This window comes from Macaca mulatta, chromosome 2 (genome assembly GCF_049350105.2).
Source record: "Macaca mulatta isolate MMU2019108-1 chromosome 2, T2T-MMU8v2.0, whole genome shotgun sequence".
In the NCBI taxonomy this organism is placed as follows: Eukaryota; Metazoa; Chordata; class Mammalia; order Primates; family Cercopithecidae; genus Macaca; species Macaca mulatta.
In genome coordinates, this window is record NC_133407.1 from 60,178,163 (window position 1) to 60,200,437 (window position 22,275).

Below are 22,275 nucleotides of genomic sequence, written 5' to 3' on the forward strand. Positions count from 1 at the left end.
GTATCATTTTCTGTGCGCAGAAGGCACATGATAGGTTGTTTTTCATTCTTCCTATCATTTTTATATTTGTTTATATTTTATTTTATGAATATAATTTAGAAGAGTTACAATCTTTTTTTTATTTCCTCTTTGCAAACCTATTTGCTGAGTCTGGGGAGTGGGGCCAGAGGAGTGGGCAGCAGTTATCTTAGAATTAGACTTTTTTGTCTCAGAACTCTTTCTTGCCAACACTGTTCCCTGGGCATCATATCTGTTTCTACACCAGGCAAGAAGGCAGTCTGTGTAGTTCATAGGGAAAAATGCTTATCTCTCGTCCTTCCTGGGATGATTTTATAATTACTTATATTCTATTGAATAAGATTAGCAACTGCAGAGCTGATATCCCCGCACCATTTATTCTTTACCCTTCAACACCAAAAGTGTACTTTCTACTTACATGACTATTCCACCCCACCTCCTCTGCCATTTATTAGAAGCTGCAATTTTATAACAATGAAATGTGTAAGAGCCAGGCTTATTAATAAAAAAGGAGTGATAGTTGAAAGATTGAGCATGTGTAAGCAGAGATAAAATCTATATATGCTAACGTATATAGTCAGAAAGATTAAAATCAGTTATATATTCCATACAAAAGATACACATCATACATCTTTGAAAAGACACCATGGAATAAATAAAAATTTTCAAAGTATTTGGTTTAGAACTTTGGTTATCTGAGCAATTCCTATATTACCTAGAATATCATATTTCCAATGATACCAGATTAATTAGGCTTAATTGTTTAGTCAGATGAATGCTGTCTCCTTCACTGAAGTCATTGGGAAGAACCTGTCTTTGTCTAATTGTTTCTGGAACTCTTCTCCAAGGACTGGCTTAAGCACACATTTTAGACTCTTGTCAGTATGACAGATCTTTACCTGTTAGGAATACCTTTGCTATTTGAAACAGTCTCAGATAGGTCCAGTGAAAATAAGTCCAGTGAATATGATGGGAAATCAATCTGGGAAATACTATTGGGGATCAAAAATGAGGTAAATTTTTCCCTTTTTTCTATGCTTAATAAATTATCTCTGACTACAGTTTGAAGAAGGGAGTTTTATGAATGCTTTAAGGATTAGTGACCTCAGTAGAATATATATAGAGCTTTGTTGGGGAATTGCTTTGAAATAGCATACACTTGGATGTGTATGTTTTGCCATGTTTTTTAAAAAAATTATGATTACAATCTTACGCTCTAAGTGTTGAGTGAGAAGGACAGTTTCTATCAGCTTTCAGATAATAGTGATATCACTGAACTAACTCCTATTCTTCTTCTTTTCCTTTCTTTTTTTTTTCTTGTATTATTGCCCTTGTACTTTCTTTATTCTCTCTGCTTTAGTATATCCAGAATATACATTTACTTAGTAATTGGTGACACTAAGTTTACAGACATGATGTCTGTCACATAATAAAAATTAAAATGACAGGCACAGTGGCTCACACCTGTAAGCCCAGCATTTTGGAAGGCCAAGGCAGGCAGATCACTTGAGGCCAGCAGTTTAAGACTAGCCTGGCCAACATGGTGAAACCCCATCTCTACCAAAACATCAAAATTAGCTAGGCATGGTGGCTCATGCCTATAATCCCAGCTACTCAGGAGGCTGAGGCACAAGAATCGCTTGAACCCGGGAGGCAAAGATTGCAGTCAGCTAAGATCATGCCACTGTCCAGCCTGGGCAACAGAGTGAGACTCTGTCTCAAAATAAATAAATAAAATTTTTAAAAATGTCCTTGTAGACCAGTAGGTTATCATGTAATCATAGGATTACTCCTAAACATAAGCTTTACCTTTTTAGTTTTTCTAGGCTACTTTCATATTTTGCTGCCTTGTCCTCTAACTGCCCAGAGCCTGCCACACACATCCATTCAACAAATATTTGTCAAGTGAGTGAATAAATGAATGGATTGCTTTGGGTAATTCAGCTAGTACCCTGGGTACATAGTACCCAGCTTATATACCCTGGGTACATAGTACGTAGCTTATATTTTAAGGGTGGAGACAAACAGTAAAACAAAAAATGTGGAAAACTGACTAGAATAATTATAAATTGTGATAATGGCTATGAAGTAGTAGAAATTGATAGAAGGGGTGCATGCTTTGGCCAGGGTGGTCGTAAAAGTGACTTCCAAGATGATACTCTGCCCCTTTGCTAAAGGAAGACAAGTGGAAGTTACCAGGCTAAGAGCCAGGGAGGAACTTTACAAGCAAAGGACAAGCTTGGTGAGTTCTGGGAAAGGACAGCAGGGTAGCGTGGCTGGTGGCATAGTAAGTGTGAGTGAGGCAGGCAAGGTCACATCATGCAGGGTCTTGCAGGCCTTTGGGAGTTTGGGTGCTGTTCTCAGTGCAATGAAGACAAACCATTGAAGGGATTTAAGCAGAAGAGTGACACTGTAGAAAGATCATTCTCGATGCTGGATGGAGAAGGTATTGGTAATGGGAGCAAGTCAGGACATTTACTCTTTTGATAAAGAATTATATAGGTAGTGAAGCCTAAGAGATATGAGAAATATGAGAATCTCCAGCTCCTACCCCTGTCAGTTTCTGTTGGGTTAAGTGTCTATGTCAAGTGGGTAGTAGTAAAATAGCCACAGCTTACTCCATGGTGAGCCTCAGGGTTAAAAAGATATTCTGGGCCGGGCTTGGTGGCTCACGCCTGTGATTCCAGCACTCTGGGAGGCTGAGGTGGGTGGATCACCTGAGGTCAGTGGTTCGCGAACAGGCTGGCCAACATAGTGAAACACTGTCTCTTCTAAAAATACAAAAATTAGCCAGGCGTGGTGGCGGGTGCCTGTATTCCCAGATACTTGGGAGGCTGAGGCAGGAGAATCATTTGAACCTGGGAGGCGGAGGTTGCAGTGAGCCGAGACCGCACCATTGCGCTCCAGCCTGGGCAAAAAGAGCAAAACTCCATCTCAAAAAAAAAAAAAAAAAAGATATTCTGAAGAACAAATGAACTTTGGAAGCTTTTGACATTACTGTCCAAATTTGTCTTGGAACAGTGGTCTTTTGGCTCCAGGGCAACCTGTTATTTGGTCTCTTTTCTAGCTCTGTTTTTGTTCTTTCCCCTTCCCTCCTGTGATCACCTGATAGCAGACATTCCTTAAAATTCACACTTGAACTTGACTTTCCTCTTTCCACTTTTTTCCTTTAGTAAACTGACCCTGTCTCAGCTTAGCAAGTTTGCTCTTGAAGCTTTGATTTGAAGCATCAATGGGACTTTTAAATAAGAAATTTCCTTAAGCAGTTGGAGGTGTGAATGTCCCTCCAAAAGAAGCAACTGGGCTCAGGAAACACTTTTAATATAGAGATGCTTGATAATACCATAGGAGATTCTGGTTCAGTAGGTCTGGGTAGTGCCTAGGAATCTGCTACTTGGTAAAGTACCAAACCACTGCTACGGAAGTATTACAACCAACCAGGCCACCAGATGTACTCACCAAAGGCCAGAGCTCAATTCACTCCCACTGACTGTGTGTGCTTTCATAAATCCAAGCAGTGTCAGATACACACCACCCTTCCTTCCTGACCCCTCAGGAGAGCAGAGCCCTTGCTGAGGTCACAAATTGTGCAGTTTAGAAGCTATGTAGTTTCAGAAGAGGAGGAAAAGATATAAAAAGCCAGAGGTGACCCTAGAAAAAAACTAGCAGAACTTCTGAATTTGGAGAGATAAGGGAGTTTAGTAACTAGGAAATAGTTCATTGATTAGTACAAATCTATCTATTTGGGCATTGCTTTCTTCCCCACACTCAGCTGAGGAAGTGCTAGGTAGAGAAGAATCTTCAATGAAAGGAAAAGAAGTAGGTCTTCTCAGATCATGGGATTCTGCAGGTGGAGACAGTCTGGCCAGCTTGGTCACAGACACATTGGGACTGATGAGAGGGGTTTCCTTTATGGATGGAGAAGAATGCAGCAAGTCATAAGGATGATGCCAGAGAAAAGTATGGCCATTTTTTAACTTCTTGAAAAGACAGCCCTCAGCTCCCATCCTACTGGGATACAAGGTCTCTGTGGCCAAGGCCAGAACTCTGCCCAGAACTGTGAATGTGCAACACTCCTTCAGGCATATTGTGGGTTAAAAAGGGTTCTGTGGGCTGATGGGGGCACCTAATTCCATCCTTAGGGACTACTTATATAGTTAAAAATGTCCTAAATTCTCTATAACAAATGTACAAATATATTTTATGAGGACATATGTGTTTAAGCTTGAAGACTGCCTACATATAGCACTTGGAGAAATTCGCTTACGCACTACCATGTGGCCTACAACCATACAGCCGGAACACACACTGTTTATAATAGCTCTCATACCCTTTGCATTCTTAGATGCTGTATTATCTTTATCTTGGTAAACTCCAAGAAAAAATACAGAAAAAGACTTACTGTGATCAATTTGCCCATAACATGATGGGAATAATGAAGAGTGTTGTTTGAGGAAAAGCTTAGTCATAATAAAAGTTAGGTGCAAGTTGCTTATGTGTAAATTATTCTGAGATATAAATAATATACATCTGCATCTGTTTGGCAGTCTCTCTACTTATGTATCTTAAATGCAGTTTACTAAATTTCCCCCATTTTCCCATAAAGCATAATTTTTAGGCTACAGGGAAGGATTTTATCCACTTCCTTCACCCCCACCTGCATTTCATTAACTTCTCTTTTGGCCTCTCCTCTCTCCATCTTTTTCTTTGTAGTCAAAAGCTATGAACCCTCACTGATACAGTTTGGCTGTGTCCCCACCCAAATTTCATCTTGAATTGTAGTTCCCATAATCCCCATGTGTCATGGGAGGGACCCAGTGTGGGTGATTGAATCATAGGAGCAGTTACCCCCATGCTGTTCTCGTGATAGTGAGTGAGTTCTCACGGGATCTGATGGTTTATAAGGGGCTTTTCCCCCTTTGCTCAGCACTCACTCCATCCTGCCGCCCTGTGAAGATGGTGTCTGCTTCTCCTTTGCCTTCCTCCATGATTGTAAGTTTACTGAGGCCTCCCTAGCAATGCGGAACTGTGAGTCAATTAAACCTCTTTCCTTTATAAATTACCCAGTCTCAGGCAGTTCTTTATAGCAACAGGAAAACAGACAGACAATATACTCACTTCAGAAAAGTATCCACAAAACCCAGCACATTATTTCAAGAGGTTCGTAGAGTCTCCTGTTTTCAAATATATGGCAGGACCTCATGATTAAACATACCTGCTTTCTCATTTTCTCTCTATCCCTTCTTCTGTCTCCTCTCTCTTTCCCTCCCTTTTTCTCCCCTCCCCCTTTCCCTTCTCTTTCTCAAGCTCTTTCACCTATCCACAGGTTTCAATGAGGAGCCCTCTAAATGTTTCTGTAGACATTATCTTATCTTGTTTTCTAGGAACCCTGTGCACAATGCCATGCACCATTTTATGAGGCTCGGTGGAAGGGCTAAGGGGGACAGGAGGCCAGCCTGGGCTCTGCTATCATAGCTACTTGCCAGACGAAGGGGTTCACTTTTCTTGCATAAGTTTGTCATCCTTACCAAGCCCTGTGTCCATAGGTCTTCCCTCAGACCAAGGGAGCACTTTTTCTAATTCACCAACCCAGAAGAGAAGTCATTTCCAAATTTGCACAAAGGCACTGGCTAGCAACCACACCTGCCTCACTGGTGAAGCAGGTGTCATTTTCCACATTTTGGAGATGAGGACATTAATGTTAATTTAACTGAGGCTAAATTTCTTGCTCAGGGTCACATCATTGGCAAAGACAGAAATCAAGCTCTGTTGGGTCTGACCTTATAACTCATGTTCTCTTCTCTACCGTTTGCACAATTCCCTCAGTATTTGTCTTGAAGGGCTAAGTTTTGTCATTCTTTCTCAGTGTGACATCTTTCTGAACCATGTTGTAACACTGAGTCTTTAGGAGACTCACAGTCCTGCAAAAAAGCAATGCTCTTTTTGTGTCCCTTCTCCTCTCCTCTCAATTTCTTGTTCACCCCCACCCCCTCAGTATTCTTCTCTTCACGGGATAAATATGAGATGCTGTCTTCTGCTTCCCAGTGCCTTGGTAGAATCAGAAGTAAAGCTATATCTTCAGATGGAAAATAGAATAAAAACAATTCACAGCTACGTTCTAAAAATGTAAACTAAGTGGTTAGTTATTTCATTCAGGCTTGTCATATTTTCATAAATTCTAGAAGCAATCACTAGTGATTAGCTATATCTAGTATTAGATATGAAAAAGGATTAAGAAGTGATGCAAGATAAAGTCCATTCTTAATATAAAAAGAATGGACTTTAGAATTAGGTAAACACAGAGTAAATCCCAACTTGACCACTGTTAAGCTTGGGCAATTAAGGCTTCTTTTCCCTATCTGTAATGTGGACATTTTAATAATAGCTATCTTCTTGAGAATTTTAAAATATTGTGCCTGGTAGGTTGTAGGTACTCAGAAAGTATTAGTTTCCTCTCTTTCATCTTTCATTAGATTGCTAACCCCTTAAAGCACCATGTCGTATTAATTTTTATTCCCTGCACTGGCCATGTAAGATATTCAGTAAATATCTGTTGAATTCATTATTATCTGCTTTACTCCTACAGTTGTAAAGATCAATCCTTGGAGTGATTCCATTTGGATGCTGATATAGTTAGGCTTTGTGTCCCCACCCAAATTTCATCTTTAATTGTAATTCCCATAATCTCCACATGTCAAGGGAGAGCCTAGATGGAGGTAATTGAATCATGGGGGCAGTTTCCCCCATGGTGTTCTTGTAATAGTGAGTGAGTTCTCATGACATCTAACGGTTTTATAAGGGGCTCTTCCCCCTTTTCTTGGCACATCTCCTTCCTGCTACATTGTAAAGAATGTGCCTTGCTTCCTCTTCATCTTCTGCCATGATTTGCCATAAGTTTCCTGAGGCCTTCCCCAGCCATGTTGAACTATGGGTCAATTAAACCTCTTTCCTTCATAAATTACCCTGTCTCAGGTATGTCTTAGTAGCAGTGTTCAAACATACTAATGCAGATGCTAATCTGTTAGTTTAAAGCATTATGAAATGTTCTAAGTAATAATTGAAAACAATAAGTCTTATCAGGTTTTTTTCTCCAAGACTCACCTCTTTCTCTGATTTCCTATACATCAACAGCTCTCAGAACAAGAGGCTTGCCAAGCTTCTTATGTTATCACACACTTACTGCTTTTAACAGAGGCAGGAGTTATGGCAAAATCAAAATTATCTATTTGATTGACAATGTGAAGACATCTCGAAAAGAACAACTTGTGAAACAGAATTTAAAACTGTCATTTTGGCATTATGGTTTGACATTTGTTTGCAGTTATGTTTTTAACTGCAATTAAGAGAATCTGGATTTGCATGTACATAAGAAATTAAGATTCTCATTTTCTTTTTGGTCCAAGAATTTAATAAAGTTTTAAAAATAAATACTCTTAATTGTGAATAAGTCCTAATTTACCTATTGTGGCAACTCCAAAAAAATTAATTTTAAATCTATCTGGTGAAATTTCAGGGTAGAATGTCGACAGCCACACCTCCCTCTGAGATATGCAAAGCAAAGACAGCATGACATACTGCTGGCTGGCATAAGCTTGAGCTAGCTTTGTCACTTGTGAATCATGTCACCTCAGATAGTCATTTATCACTCAGGTCTTCATTTCTTCTAAAACTGAGGGAGTTGTATTAACATATTTCTAAGGAATGAAAATAAAGAACCACTATATCCCCAGAGAATAAAACAGTGCCAGACACATAGTCGGCACTCAATATTTGCTGTAAGGGATGGATGCGTGCATGGACGAGAATGAATTTAATTTCTATCAAACAACTGATCACGGAATTTAAAACTGGGAAGCTCCAGTTTTTCTTTCAGGCCAGAGAGCTTTTGACCTTCAAAAATCAGACCTAGGAGTACAATGAGAACTCCGGGATTCCAGTGGTAATCTTCTTTATTAAATTCTTAGTAAAATTTAAATTTAGGATCTAAATCTGTGTTGTTTCCTATAATTCTAAAACATCAATCTCTCTTGAACTGATTCTAGAAAAAAAGTCAGATAACTAAATAGCTATATGTTTTCAGCTACTTATAACATGGAAAAATATGTACTATGCCTTTATAATAAATATTTTATTTCTCATAATTCCTCTAAATTTCTAGCAAAAAGTCCTGCTTGAGTCAGAGTTGGTCCTTCATAGTTTTTGTCAACACAAGATTGTTTTCTCTTTACCAGTGTCCTAAGATTGTTTTATGATCTTGAACAATGTGTGAGCACCGCCATGGTTGTACTGTACAAGTGTGATTTTTATTTTTGGAATCTAGATTATCTTTTTCACACATATAATCAGTCCTGTATACATTACTCACTGCCCATTCCATTCTAATCAAGAACAATGAGTGCATATAATATCATGTATAATTATTCTTTCTGCTTTATCCCATTAAAGAGTCTCACTGAAGATTTCTTAGAGTCAGGAATGGAGGCTCAGCAGGGAATCAAGGAGGTATAAAAGCCCTTCTCATTTCTGTCACCATAATATCAAGCAAAGTTATCATCACAGATACAAATTTATATTTTCATAACAATTTACTCAAAATACTATATACTTTATTAGAAATGTCATAAAGAACTTCATAATTCCTGGAAAATTCAGTGGATAATCATCACTTCGTTAACACTGTTTGCATCCTAGCTTACTATATTTTAGCTCCTCTAATCTACTAGACTTTTAAAGTTTTTCTTCTAAAAAGCTACATTTAACATGAGTTCCATGCACTGAGTCCATCAGAGGAATGCATTTGGAATGGATTCTACTTTTTGTGGTATCAAAATTGTAACTATATCCAGGGAGACTGAAATTCAAGCATCTCAAATATTCAGTACCATCTACTTTATAGTAAAGGTAGCTTCTAATGTATTCACAGGCACTCTCAGGAGATGCTCATTTGGATTTTCTAATCAATAAGACTTATTTTCCAACAAGAAACCTAATTTAATAAATTAAGTGGATCAAATTGTTAGGCTGTCTGGACACTTCTATCAAGCATGTGACTAGACACATTTATTCTATGATCCTGGCTTTGAAAACCAGGTGAAGTGCTACTTTATTTCCATTGACAGTTGCTCCTTAGCTTGATCAAGTTACTGTCATGATATTCTCATATTATTGCTAAAGCTGTATAGTATCACTTATAGGAAGATGTTGTATTAGTTTCCTATTGCTGCTGTAACAAATGACCACAAATTTAGTGACTTAAAATAACACAAATTTATTGTCTTACAGTTCTGGAGGTCAGAAGTTCAAATGAATCTTAAGGGGCTAAAATCAAGGTGTCAGCAGGACTGGTTCCCTCTGCAGGATCCAGAGAAGACATTCCTTACATCTTCCATCTGTTACAAGTTATCAGCATTCGTTAGCTTCTGGCCACATGAATCCAATCTCTGTTTCATTGTCATATAACCTTCCCCCACACTAACCCTCTTGCATCCCTCCTATAAGAGGACCCTAGTAATTACCCTTAGGGCCCATCCAGATAATTCAAACTAATCTCCTCACCTCAAGATCCTTAACTTTATCACGTCTACGAAGTCCCTTTTCCTATATAAGGAAACATACTCACAGATTCAGATATGGACATCTTTGGAGGCAATTATTCAGCCTATCACAACTGTGATAAGCTAAAAATATCTATTATCAACCCTATAGCAACCACTAAAATAAAACTAAACAAAGAGCTATAGCTAATAAGCCAACAAATAAGATAAAATTGAATCATAAAATATGCAAAATCTGAAAGAAAACAGAAAGAAGGGAAAGAGAAGAAAAAGCAGATGGGAAAAATAGGAAAGAAATGGCAAAATGGTAATTTAAGCCTAACTGTATCAATGATTAAATTAAATGTAAATTGTCTAAACATTCTAATTAAAATGCAGAGATTATCAGATTGTATAAGAAAATAAGATTTAGATATATGCTGCCTGCAGAAAACGTATTTTAAATATAAAGACATATGAGGTCAAAAATAAAAGAATGGGAAAAGATCTAACATGCTGACCCTAATCAGAAAGCTGTAATGGGTTTACAAAGTAGATTTCAGAACAAAAAAATTTACTGGAAGTAAAGAAGTTCATTTTATAATTATAAGTAGGTCAATTCATCAGGAGGACATAACAGTTCTAAATATTTGTACATCTAATAACAGACCTTAAAAATATAGGAAGCAAAAGCTGGATGGAATTCCAAGTAGGCAAATTCACAATTATTGTTAAAGATGTCAATACCCCCTCTTCATAGCTGATAAAACAAGTAATAGGACAATCAGTAGGCTATAGAAGACTTGAACTTTGTAATCAATTAACCTAATTGACATTTATACAACATTTCACCCAACAACAGCAGAATACACATTTCCCCCTCGTGGTTATACAGATTACTCATTGAGACAGACTGTATAATTGGGACATGAAATAAAACCAAAGAAATTTTAAAGGATTTAAATAATACAAAGTACAGTATGTTCTCTTCTCACAGTGTAATTAATGTAGAAATCAAATACAGAAAATTATCTGGACAGTCCCCTAAATATTTGTAAATTATTTAACAATTCTAAATAAGACAGTGGTCAAATAAAATATCAAAAGGGAAATTAGAAAGTATTTTGAACTAAATGAAAATAAAAACATCAAAATTTATGGGATGTCACCAAAGAAAAACTTAGGGACAAATGTCTATGTGAAAAAAAAAAAAAATCAGCTTCCACTTTAGGAAATTAGAAGAAGAGGCGAGGGAAAAAAATCCCAAGATAGGCAGAAGAAAGTAAAAAATATCAGAGTTGTAATCAATGGAAAACAGAAAAACAATAGACAATATCAGTAAAACAAAAATTTGTTTCTTTGAGATCAATAAAATTAATAAACCTCAAGGTAGACTAATCAGGAATAAAAAAGAGAAGTCAAAAATTGCTAATATCAGAAATAAGAGGGATGATACTACTACAGATCTGTCAGATATTAAGATGATAATAGAGAAATATTATGAGCAGCTTTATAATAAATATTATGAACAGCTTTATGTCATTAATTTTGACAACTCTGATGAAATGGACAAAATTTTTTAAACAAACTACCAAAGCTCACTAAAGAAGAATTAGATAACGTGAATAGTTCTATATCTTTTAAAGAAATTGAATTTGTAATTTAAAGTCTTCTCACAAAGAAAACTTCCAGCCCAGAGGTTTTACCAGTTAATTTTACCAAACATTTAAAGAAAAAATAATGCTATTTATACTCAAACTGTTCCTGAAAATTGAATAAGAAAGAGCAATTCCCATCTTAATTTATGAAGTCAGTATTACTCTGATAACAAAACCTGACAAAGACATAACAAGAAAATTAACAGACCAACATTTCTAATGAGCATTAATATAAAAATTCTAAACAAAATTTTAGCAAATTGAAGGGGCTAAAATCAAGATAACATATAAAAAGGAAATAAATCATGAATAAGTGGAGTTTATCATAAGAGTATATGATTAGTTTAACATAAAAATTAATGACATTCAACAGATAAAAGAGATAAATTCAACTTCATCAAAATTAAAAACTTGTTCTTCAAAAGACACTTTAAGAGAATGAAAATAAAAACCACAGACTGGAATAATATATTTGCAAAGGATCTATATAATAAAGGAGTTTTTCTATAATATACAATGATATTTAGAAACTCAGTTATATGAACATAAACATCCTAATAAAAAATGAACAAAAGACTTGAATAGACACCACCAAATATATGCAAATGACCAATAAAATAAGCACATAAAGTGATGCTCCGTATCATTACTCATTAGGGAAATGCAAACTAAAACCACAATGAGATACTACTATACATTTTTAGAATATGTAAAAACTTAAAACCTGAAAGTATCAAGTGTTTACAAAGATATGGAGGAACTTGAACTCTTATAATCTACTGGTGGGTAAATAGTACAAGTTATTAGAAAAAGAGTTTGGAAGTTTCTTTAAAAGTTAAATGTATACCTATCTTGTTACCCAGCCATTTCATGCCTATGTATTTACCCAAGACAAATGAAACCATATATCAATACAAAAACTTGTACACAGATATTGAAAGCAGCTTAATTTGTAATAGCCAAAATATATACAACAACCTAAATGTTAACCAACAGATGAATAGATGAACAGATTGCAGTGTATCTGTACAATGGAATACTACTCAGCAATGAAAATGAATGAACTATCAATAAGGTACAACCTGGATGAATCTAAAATATGCTGAGTAAAAGATGCCAGACCAAAAAAAGAATATACTGTATGACTTCAGAATCATATATTTTCAGAATATACAGTATTTCAGAATATATCTACATATCCCGAAAATGCAGACTAATCTATAGTGACAGAAACCAAAGCATTGATTGCCTGGAGGAGAGGGCCTGGATTACAAAGAGGCGGCTGGGAGTGGTGGCTCACGGCTGTAATCCCAGCACTTTGGGAGGCTGAGACGGGCAGATCATGAGATCAAGAGACTGAGACCATCCTGGCAAACACGATGAAACCCCGTCTCTACTAAAAAATACAAAAAAATTAGCCAGGTGTGGTGGCGGGTGCCTGTAGTCCCAGCTGCTTGGGAGGTTGAGGCAGGAGAATGGCGTGAACCTGGGAGGCGGAGCTAGCAGTGAGCCGAGATGACACTACTGCACTTCAGCCTGGGCCACAGAGCGAGACTCTGTCTCAAATAAATAAATAAATAAACAAAGAGGCAACCCCCTTAACCACCCACCAACATCTACAGACCATAAGGAAGTTGATAAAGCTGTTGGTATCTCAAGGGCAAAACCTAATAGCTTCTTCAGACGTGGCCAAGCCAGGTAATGAAAAAGAGGCACATTTCAGACAGGAAAGCTAGGAGGAGCTATGGCAAAAATTGAACTTAGAAATTACTGTCAGTAAAAAGAATCACAGTCCAAGCAAGAAATGTTTCCGTCCTTTAGGGTAGGTTTCCTGTGGGATTTCAGAGTTGTGATGGAGTCCATTGGTGCCAGTCAGGTGACTTACAGTGCACCTCCCAGTGAGAGGACAATGCTATCCACACCTGATTGCCATCAGACTTGGTCAATTGATTTGTTCTGCCATTGAAATGTGAGAGAAGTGATATATACCAGTTCCAAGTAGAAGCTCTAAGAGATTCTATGTTTTGGCTTTGTTTTGTTTTGTTTCTTGCCACAATAATAGCATTCTCAAGTAAGAGCTGCTCACTGGGCTATATCCCAAAATGTGGAGCAAGGAAGGAGATAACACCTAATCCAAGAAAAATAAACTTTGGTATTGTAAGCCACTGAGAGTATATACATGTTAAATTTAAGATGTTTCTAAGATAAAGTAAAACAGTCAGGTGGAGAGTTGGATACAAGAATCAGATACTCAGGAACAGATCTGAGCTAGAGATAAAATTTGGGAACTGTCATCAGCTAGATTACATTAGAGGAAGATGACTCTGCAAAGGAGACAGGAATGGCCAGATGTTTGGAAGAAAGCCCTGAATAAAATTTTTAATGTATTCTCACTTTTGCTGTCTTCATTCTTTATTCCTTTTGTTTCACTTCCATTTTTCCAGCCTAGAGACTAATGTGCAAGCATCAAGCCTGCTGGGTCTGCCTCACACGTTAATAGATCTCCTGTTTACATTTGCTGGATTTTGAGCACAGTTTGAACAGTGACTCTTCCTTCCTAATTCACCTCTATATCTCCAGGGCTAGATGACACTGCCTTGTTCAGAGAGCACAGTAAACCCCACCACTCAAGAGAGAGACCGACAAGTCACCTGCACATTCCTTCACCTTGGTTTTTACCTTGAATTCTCTTTCTTCCACGTGCACATTCTACTCTGTGCTCTGGCTATATCAATAATTGTTTTTCTTTATAAGTTTTGAGTAGATACATTGAAGGTTTACATAGGTATCAAATATTATGAGCTACAATACAGTGAACATCTGTGTATCAACCACACGGTTTAGGAAAAAGAACCTTACCATTATCTTTGAAGTTTTCTTTTGCTTCTCCCCAATTCCATCTCATTCGCCCCTTCCTCAGAGAAGACCACCAGCCTGCATTTTGTGGTTCTCAACAAATGAGGAATAGAAGGAAACTTCCTAAAACTGATAAAGAGCAGCTACAAAAACCTACAGATAACATCTATTGTGTCCATGTTTCTCTATATAATTTTACCAAGCATGTTTGTATTCCTAAACAATGTTAGATTTTGCATGTATTTTATCTTCACATAAATAAAATCATTCCATATGTATCATTCTAATTTGTTCTTTGTGCTCAATATTATGTTCCTGGGATTTGTTTGTAAAGTTTCATGTAGCTGAGGATTATTCATTTCTTCATCTATATTGTATGTTCAGGTATACCACAATTTATGCTGCTTTAGCCTTATTCCATTCATTTTGATAGTAATTAATAATTTCATTATTGTTCAGTTCGAAGGATATTAAAATACCAATTGTGATGTTTATTTGACTCATGAACTATTCAAAAATACATTTTTAAAAATTTTCAAATACCTGAAGCTATTTATCTTTTGTTACAGACATTTCTTTGTTTTCATGGAATATACATTATCACATTGCTGTTCTGTAGAAGTATTATGTTATACTTCTACATATGTAATTTTAAAATGCTTAGTTGCCACATTAAAGACTAAAAATAAACAAGTAAAATCAATTTTAATTATTTAACCCAAACTGTCCAAAATATTATTTAAATATGTAATTGTCTTAAAATGTTATCACAGGTATTTAGATTTTTTGTACTAAATTTTCAAATTGGTATGTATTCTACATTTATAGCACATCTTAACTTGAACTGGCCACATTTTAACTGCTCAATAGTTACATGAAACTAGTGGCTACCATATTGAATAATGCAGGTTATAGTATAACCATTGTTTGAAATTAACTAAAACTTACTCTTTGTCCTAGAAGTGGTCAATTCCATATGAGCTGGAAAATAATGATGTATTTATCCACTAATTGTTTACAAGGTTCTAGATGTGAACCTTAAATCTGTCTTATGAACCTTAAGTCTCCTGTATCTTTAATGAACTATTTATTTGCTTGACCCTGGATTGCTACATTACACAACGGTAGCAAAGACATTCACATAGCAGTCTAGAGTTGTGCAGTTTACACTTCCATTGGCATATGTGGTGGTCCTGGGCTGATTTGTCTGTAACTGAGAAATCTGTGGTAGATTCTACCACTAAGGTATGGATTTAAGAATTTCTTTGTACAGTTATATCAAGTTTTGCTTTATATATTTTGAGGCTATTTTAATAGGCACATATAAGTTTAGAACATTCATAGTAAATTAAACTTACCATAATTATCAACTATTCATGTTATCTATTTCTTCTTTAGTGAACTTTGTTGGTTGTTTAAAATATTTTGTCCATTTCATCAGAGTTGTCAAAATTAATGACATAAAGCTGTTCATAATATTTATTATAAAGCTGCTCATAATATTTCTCTATTATCATCTTAATATCTGAGGGATCTGTAGTAGTATGATCACTCTTATTTCTGATATTAGTAATTTCTGACTTCTCTTTTTTATTCCTGATTAGTCTACCTTGAAGTTTATTTTATTGATCTCAAAGAAACAAATTTTTGTTTTACTGATATTGTCTATTGTTTTTCTGTTTTCCATTGATTACAACTCTGATATTTTTTACTTTCTTCTGCCTATCTTGGGTCTTGGTATTAGGAAAGGAGGAAATAGTTTGAGGTTACCCCAAAGAAGTAGACTATGTAGAACTTGCTACTGTATGGTTGTGGTAGAAGAGAGAGAAGGAAATGTCAGAGATGATTCGAACCTTCAGAAATGACCCTTGAAGGTTTTCAGAAGTCAGGAGGAAAGAAAAGATTGTAGGAGATTATATTTAATTTGGTTTTTGATGTATAAAATTTTTGGTGTTGATGGACCATTAGGGTGGAGATGTTGAACACGCAATTATAAATGAAAGTCACAGGTTTTTGCAGGAGGGTCAGAGCTAAAAGGAAAAGAGTGATGATGGAAAACAAAAGGATTAGGAGAATGAATGAGCAATAGAGAAGAATCACATACATAAACATAAGAAGAATCATAATGATCATGCAAGAGGGAAGGGTCCCTGATCAATAAGCATACTTTTGCTGCTACTACTGATTTTTTATCTTAATTTCAGTGCCCCTGTGAAATTCTCTCTTGAATTTCCTCCTGTCCTTACTTCCATCCAGAGGATCACAAGCTAAGCATGAAGATCTACTTACGTGGATTAAGATAATAAAGTGATCTTTATGTTTTCAAATTTCTAATATGTTTTATGCTATATTGCATCCCTGACATCACACATCTCTCTACTTAATTTGGTTTGTTCCTATCAATATTTGAGATAAGTAAAAGAAAAGAAAATTTCACAGGAACTGCTAACATGTATTGGCTTAATGGCATATCCCAACATATTTTCCTTTTTTAAAGAAACCAAATATTGTCTGGTGCTATTTTAGAATTTAGTCATATACTTTTTGAACCACAACTTGTAACATTTTATTTTATTTTTTGCACACATGAACAGCCAGAAGGCATTTTATTGTATTTGTGACTCTGCATATGTTGTTAGTGTTTATTGCCAAAATAATATCTTACTACTTATTAAGCAAAAATTAAGCCTGGAAAAAATACCATATATGCAGCACTTGTAAATTGCTGTTAATAGTTAAAATGATATGTAGTAGCAGCATATATACTGCTAAAGAAAATAAACAGACTAAGTTTTGAAGTAATATCTTCTGACCCAGGAACTACAACTTAGGAATTGTGTTAGGGGTAATTATTGACTCATTTGTCGGGTTTATGATTTTCAGGGAATTGATGCTGATTTCACATCAGAAAAGCATCGAGCAGCTGCAAGAAACCCTTAGACAGAAGCTGCTGAGTGATGATAACTGGAAGGAGAAGGTAATGGTAGCGTGGCTTTCATCAGCATGCAACCTATTTGCTTTTTAAAAATTCTGACCATTTGTCAGAAGACTCTTCCAGATAGATTTATTTGCTTCTATGCACACTTTTGATTCCTTCTGGAATTTCCTAGACCAGACATGCTTATGGAATGTGTCTTTTCCAAAATATTAGACAACATAATGAAAAATTAACAATGATAACACATTTTGGAATCTTGTAAGATAGCTCTTGGTTCTCATGCAAAAGCATATCTTTTTGCTTTTAAATATTTTCTTATTTCCTTATCAACTGTCACAATCTACATTTGATCATATTCTTAAGACCAGGGAAATAATTCTTACAACTTCTCTTCTTCTCCTATGAGAAGATGAAAGAATGGAAAATGACTTAGAATTATTTGGTTTTGGACTTTTGACATATATACCCTGACAAAGTAAAATGAATAAGCATTTAGCTTGCTAGTATTTACAGAGAAATGTTTGCTGTTAAAGTAGAAAAAAAGCTGCATTGGTTTTGGTCTTTGGTCTTTTTTGTAGTTTTCAAAGTTTCAACAATGAATAGGTATTACTTTCATAATTTTAAATAATAAAAGTAATATTTTAAAAATTGTTAGTCCGTACCTTCTCAGGTCATCCACAGCTCTAGTCATTGAGTTAAAAGCAGTCATCTTTCTGCCATAAACTTCCAGTACTCCTTGATTGATCCCTGGGCCATATTCTACACACTGACCCAAAGCATTCCCAACTTATTCTCTTCCATGACTGGTATCTATGCCTAGCACTGGCCTTCTGCCTTAGTTTTCTTATTATGCCTTAAATTTTCCTCTAGAAATGGAGCTGGTCGCCAAAATTCAGATTGTTTGACTGAAGTCCCGACAACTTGTTTGGGTTTTATCAGATTCTTCTCCTTGGGGATTGAACCCCATAACTTGTAGCCTCGGCAACAAGCAGTGGCCTCCTTCAAACTAACATCTCTACTAGGAATCCCTCACTCTACCATCCAGCATACTGAAACCCTTTAGGTATTCTTGCTGGCTCAGGACAATTTTAAATTTGTCGCTTTCATTTCCAGTCTTCAAACAGTTGGCCATACTCAGCCAACAGTAGCCCTCTAAAAATAAGTACCCCTTCCCTTCTCCATCAGGGTACACAGTCAGGATATAGTAAAAATGATCACTGTAACAATAGTACCACATGGACCAAAACAAAATTGGAGAATATGGACTAATGTTGCTATTTGTGTCTCATTCTTATTTTGTTTTATTTTGTAGCATAAGCCTTTTCTTTTCCTTCTTCTCTGAGGCCCAGCTTCTTTAATTCTTTCTTATTTTAATTAGCCTCAGGGTATTCAACTAACAGGTCTGCACTTATTCACTTTCCCTATTCTTACCAATCTATGTGTAAAAATTGAAAAAGAAGATTATCAGCCCTATTTTGTATAATCCAAAATATTCAAATTAGAACAATGAAAGATTGTTTATCCATCCAACTGATAGAATAGTTTAACACTGTGGTTAAGATCTAGTGAGATCGTCTCTCATACCTACTCTTTAAGGGACTAGAAATTAAAGCAACCTTTTTGGAAAGCAGTTTGCCAATATGTACCGAGATATTGTAAACTTCCCATGTTTTGACTCAGAAATTTTACTAATGGAATTAATGTGGATAGAGGTTCAGAGTCATTCCGCTTCTCAAACTCCTGAGCTCCTTCTCTTAATATGATGGAGTAAACTTTCCTGCTTTTGCTTCTGTAGAAATTTCCCATCTCCATATTCATACCCCACTAGGGGTTTTCGAATACATTTTGCTGGAGAAAAAGTCTCTGTTTATGATCCCCTCTAGTACTTCTGTTCACTGTACCCTGTCTTGAGGTGCTAACAGAGTAGAACAAGTTAGTGTTAGCATCTGACATATAAAAGCATTTATGTTCTTGCTTTATGCTATTAAGTTAATTTGGTGGTAAAAATAATTCTATATAATATTCTATAAGTTCTTGCTAGGACCATGATATCTTTCTAATGAATTAATTATATTGCAGAGGTATTTTGGCATGTATAATTTTCTATAGTATAAATGGTCATTTCATTTGGTTGAAAGAACATGACTTCTTGTTAATAAATGTTATAATTTAGCTAGCAGTAAATCAAGATCCAGACCAGGAAAGCAAAGGACTAATAATTATGCCTTGGCTATGTTAGCTATTGAGACTATGAATAAAAAGTTATCTAAAAGTCTTCTCATGAGAAAGGAGAATCATTAATATGACATTGTCATCTCTTTCTTGGGTCACTGTGCCTTTGCCAAAGAATGAAATGTTCTTTTTACAAATATATAATACACATATTAAAATAAACTTCATAGATTAAATGGTTTTAACATGCAAAAAAGTAGATAGCAATTTGTGTCTGTGCTTAATTATTTTAGAGTATGTAAAAAGCACATAATAAGATCAATAGTTGCTATGTGACAAGGATGGCACATTTTTAAATAACTACATATTTACTAATTGTCATGGATTTTTATTTAAGTATTACTACTTGAAGAAAGCAAATTAATGTGCATGCTGAACCTTTAAAATTGGTTTTAAATGTACAATGTTGTTACTATTTAGTTAAAATTTTGTAATTAAAAAATCCTATAGCCACACTGCTTATATAATCAACTTACATTATTTAATCACTATCACTTTTTAGTGCAATAAGCAAATTCTAAGCAAATATTTTCTTAGATTATCATCAAGACATCACACTTAAGAACATTTTAGAATTGCACTAATGACCTCATTTAAAATACTACATAGAGCTTTTGAGAAACCAGTAGTTAAACAAACAAAAACCTTATTTCTTGACAGAAGCAACTAGATTGAGAGTGAAAATGCAGGTGAGAACAGTTTACTTCAAGAAATAGTCAATTTTCAATTTTGAAGAAAGGCAAAAAAAAAAAAATCTCAAATTAGTTTTCAAAATTGAAGAACCAAATGACCTAATAATTCCTAATGTATTTTAGAATGCTATTATTGAAATTAAAAGGGATAATTTCTGACATACAAAATGTGACACAGATGTTATTTATAAAATATCAATTTTAATTTATGTGTAATAAACATAGATCAGAGGAATATTGAGGACATGCTTTAATTTTAATATTTTTTAAAATGCAGTTTTAGAAATTGAATTAATAAAATCTGAAAATTTTGGGTCAGGAGTGGCCAGCAGAGATCATCTCATAAACCACTAATCTAGAAACAAAATTTGTCTCTATTAATAATGTAATTTTCATTATTATGACATTATTATTTCCATTTTGCACATTACAAAAAAGACTTAGAGAAGTTGAGTAATTTACTAAAGCTATAAAGGCAGGAAATGAGCTGAGAATCTATTTCCATGTATCTAAATACAAAGTTCTATATTTCTGCATTTGGCCAAGATGGAGTGACAGGGACCAAATTTACCCTCCTACCTAAAACAAATAAAACAGTGAGGAAAAGATAGAAAACAATGGTTTCAAGACATTGGACATCTGGCAATGAAAGACAGTGATTCCTGGAAACAGAAGACAAACAAGGTGAGCCCTGTGATTGCTATAACTTAGTGTCCTGAAAGACATTTCAGGTCATGGTGCAGGGAGTTGGAATCCAGTTTGAGCCTGTCAGATTCTTTGAGTTGAGGAAACCTTGCAGAGTCCTGGGAGATCATGGTGGCTAAAGTTCACGGATAGTGTTCACAGGAGAGAGAGCTGCACATAGGAAGAACACTGGAGATCTACAAAGAGTCCCCCCTTGCATATGTTTATGGTCAAAGTGTACATGTGGGAAAAGCACACAAAGCCAGGGACAGACCGAGTCAGAGAGAGTATTGAATACTCACACATTGCCAGTGATTTGCATTTCCATCAGCCAGACTGGAAAACCTGTAATTTATAAGGCCCTGGGTAGAGTGCTCAAAAGGGTCTTGCATCACAAGTTGAGAAAAATTAGGCCTAGATGAAATGCTGATTTGATTCTGCCTAATACATTTTAAAAGGCAGACCTAAAATAATCAAGCTGATTTCAAGAAACTTAACTGCATCCTAGGACAGAGCTCAAGAATATTCATAGGAATACAAAAATATCTAGCACCAAACAAAGTAAGTTAACAATGTCTGGCATATAGTGAACAATTGCCATCCATGGAAACATACAAGAAAATAGGGCTCAAAATGAAAAGAAATATCAGTAAATAAAAACTGACCCAGAATGAAAAGAAATATCAGTAAATAAAAACTAACGCAGAAGTGAGAATTAGCAGAAAAAACATTAAAACAAATATGATAACTGTATTCCATATACCCAAAAGCTAAAGAAAAAATTGACCATGTTAAGTAAATGGAAGATAAAAAAGACCAGTTACTGAATTTTGAGAGACGAAAACTAGATTATCTGAAATTAAAAGTACACTGGATTGGACTGATGGCAAAATAGACATTCCAGAAGAAAACTTTAGTGAACTTGAAGATGCAGCAATAGAAAGTCTTTTTAAATAAAACAAGATAGACTCCAAAACAAAAACAAACAAACAACTCAAAAAGAATATCAGTGAGCCATGAGACAGATTCAAGAGGCCCAATATATCTGTAATTGAAATTCCTGAAGGACAAGAGACAGAAGAGGGAACCAAAAAGAAAAAGGAAGAAATAATGACTGAAAGTTTTACAGATTTAATGAAAACTAAACACCCATAGTTTTAAGAAGCTCAATAAGCCTCAGGCACAAGAAACCAAGTGCACCAAGGGAAATTATAATCCAGTTGTCCAAAACAGTAATAAAAAGAAACATTTTAAAGCAACTGGATTTTATAAAGACATTATATAGAGAGGAAAGAAGACAGCAGATTTTTTTTTAATCAGAAACAATGCAAGCAAAAAAAAGTAGGATTGAAAGTACTAAAAGAAGGTTAGGGGGGCAGTGAGGAAAGCTGTCAACCTAGAATTCATACCAAGTGAAAAAATCTTTCCTTCAAAAGGCACTGAAAAAATGTATTACCAATAGACCCACACTATAAAAAATGTTAAAAGAAGTCGTTTAGTCAGAAGGAAAGCTATACCAGATGGAAATATGGATCTACACAGGGGAACATAGAAAACCAGAAATGGTAACACTGTGGGTAAAGATATGGGTCTTTTTTCATTATTTAAATTTTTAAAAATATAATTGATGAGATTTATAACATAGAAGCAAAATATATGACAAT

The 22,275-nt window shown here is 35.3% G+C and overlaps 1 protein-coding gene across 1 annotated transcript in view; it reads left to right on the plus strand.

Moving 5' to 3' along the window:
* The window catches only part of LEKR1 (leucine, glutamate and lysine rich 1), a 225,032-nt gene that overhangs the window by 174,501 nt on the left and 28,256 nt on the right, over positions 1-22,275 (plus strand). The window contains exon 10 of the mRNA XM_015131868.3: positions 16,949-17,042. Coding sequence (XP_014987354.3) covers positions 16,949-17,042 — 94 coding nt within the window. The remainder of the gene's footprint in view (positions 1-16,948; positions 17,043-22,275) is intronic.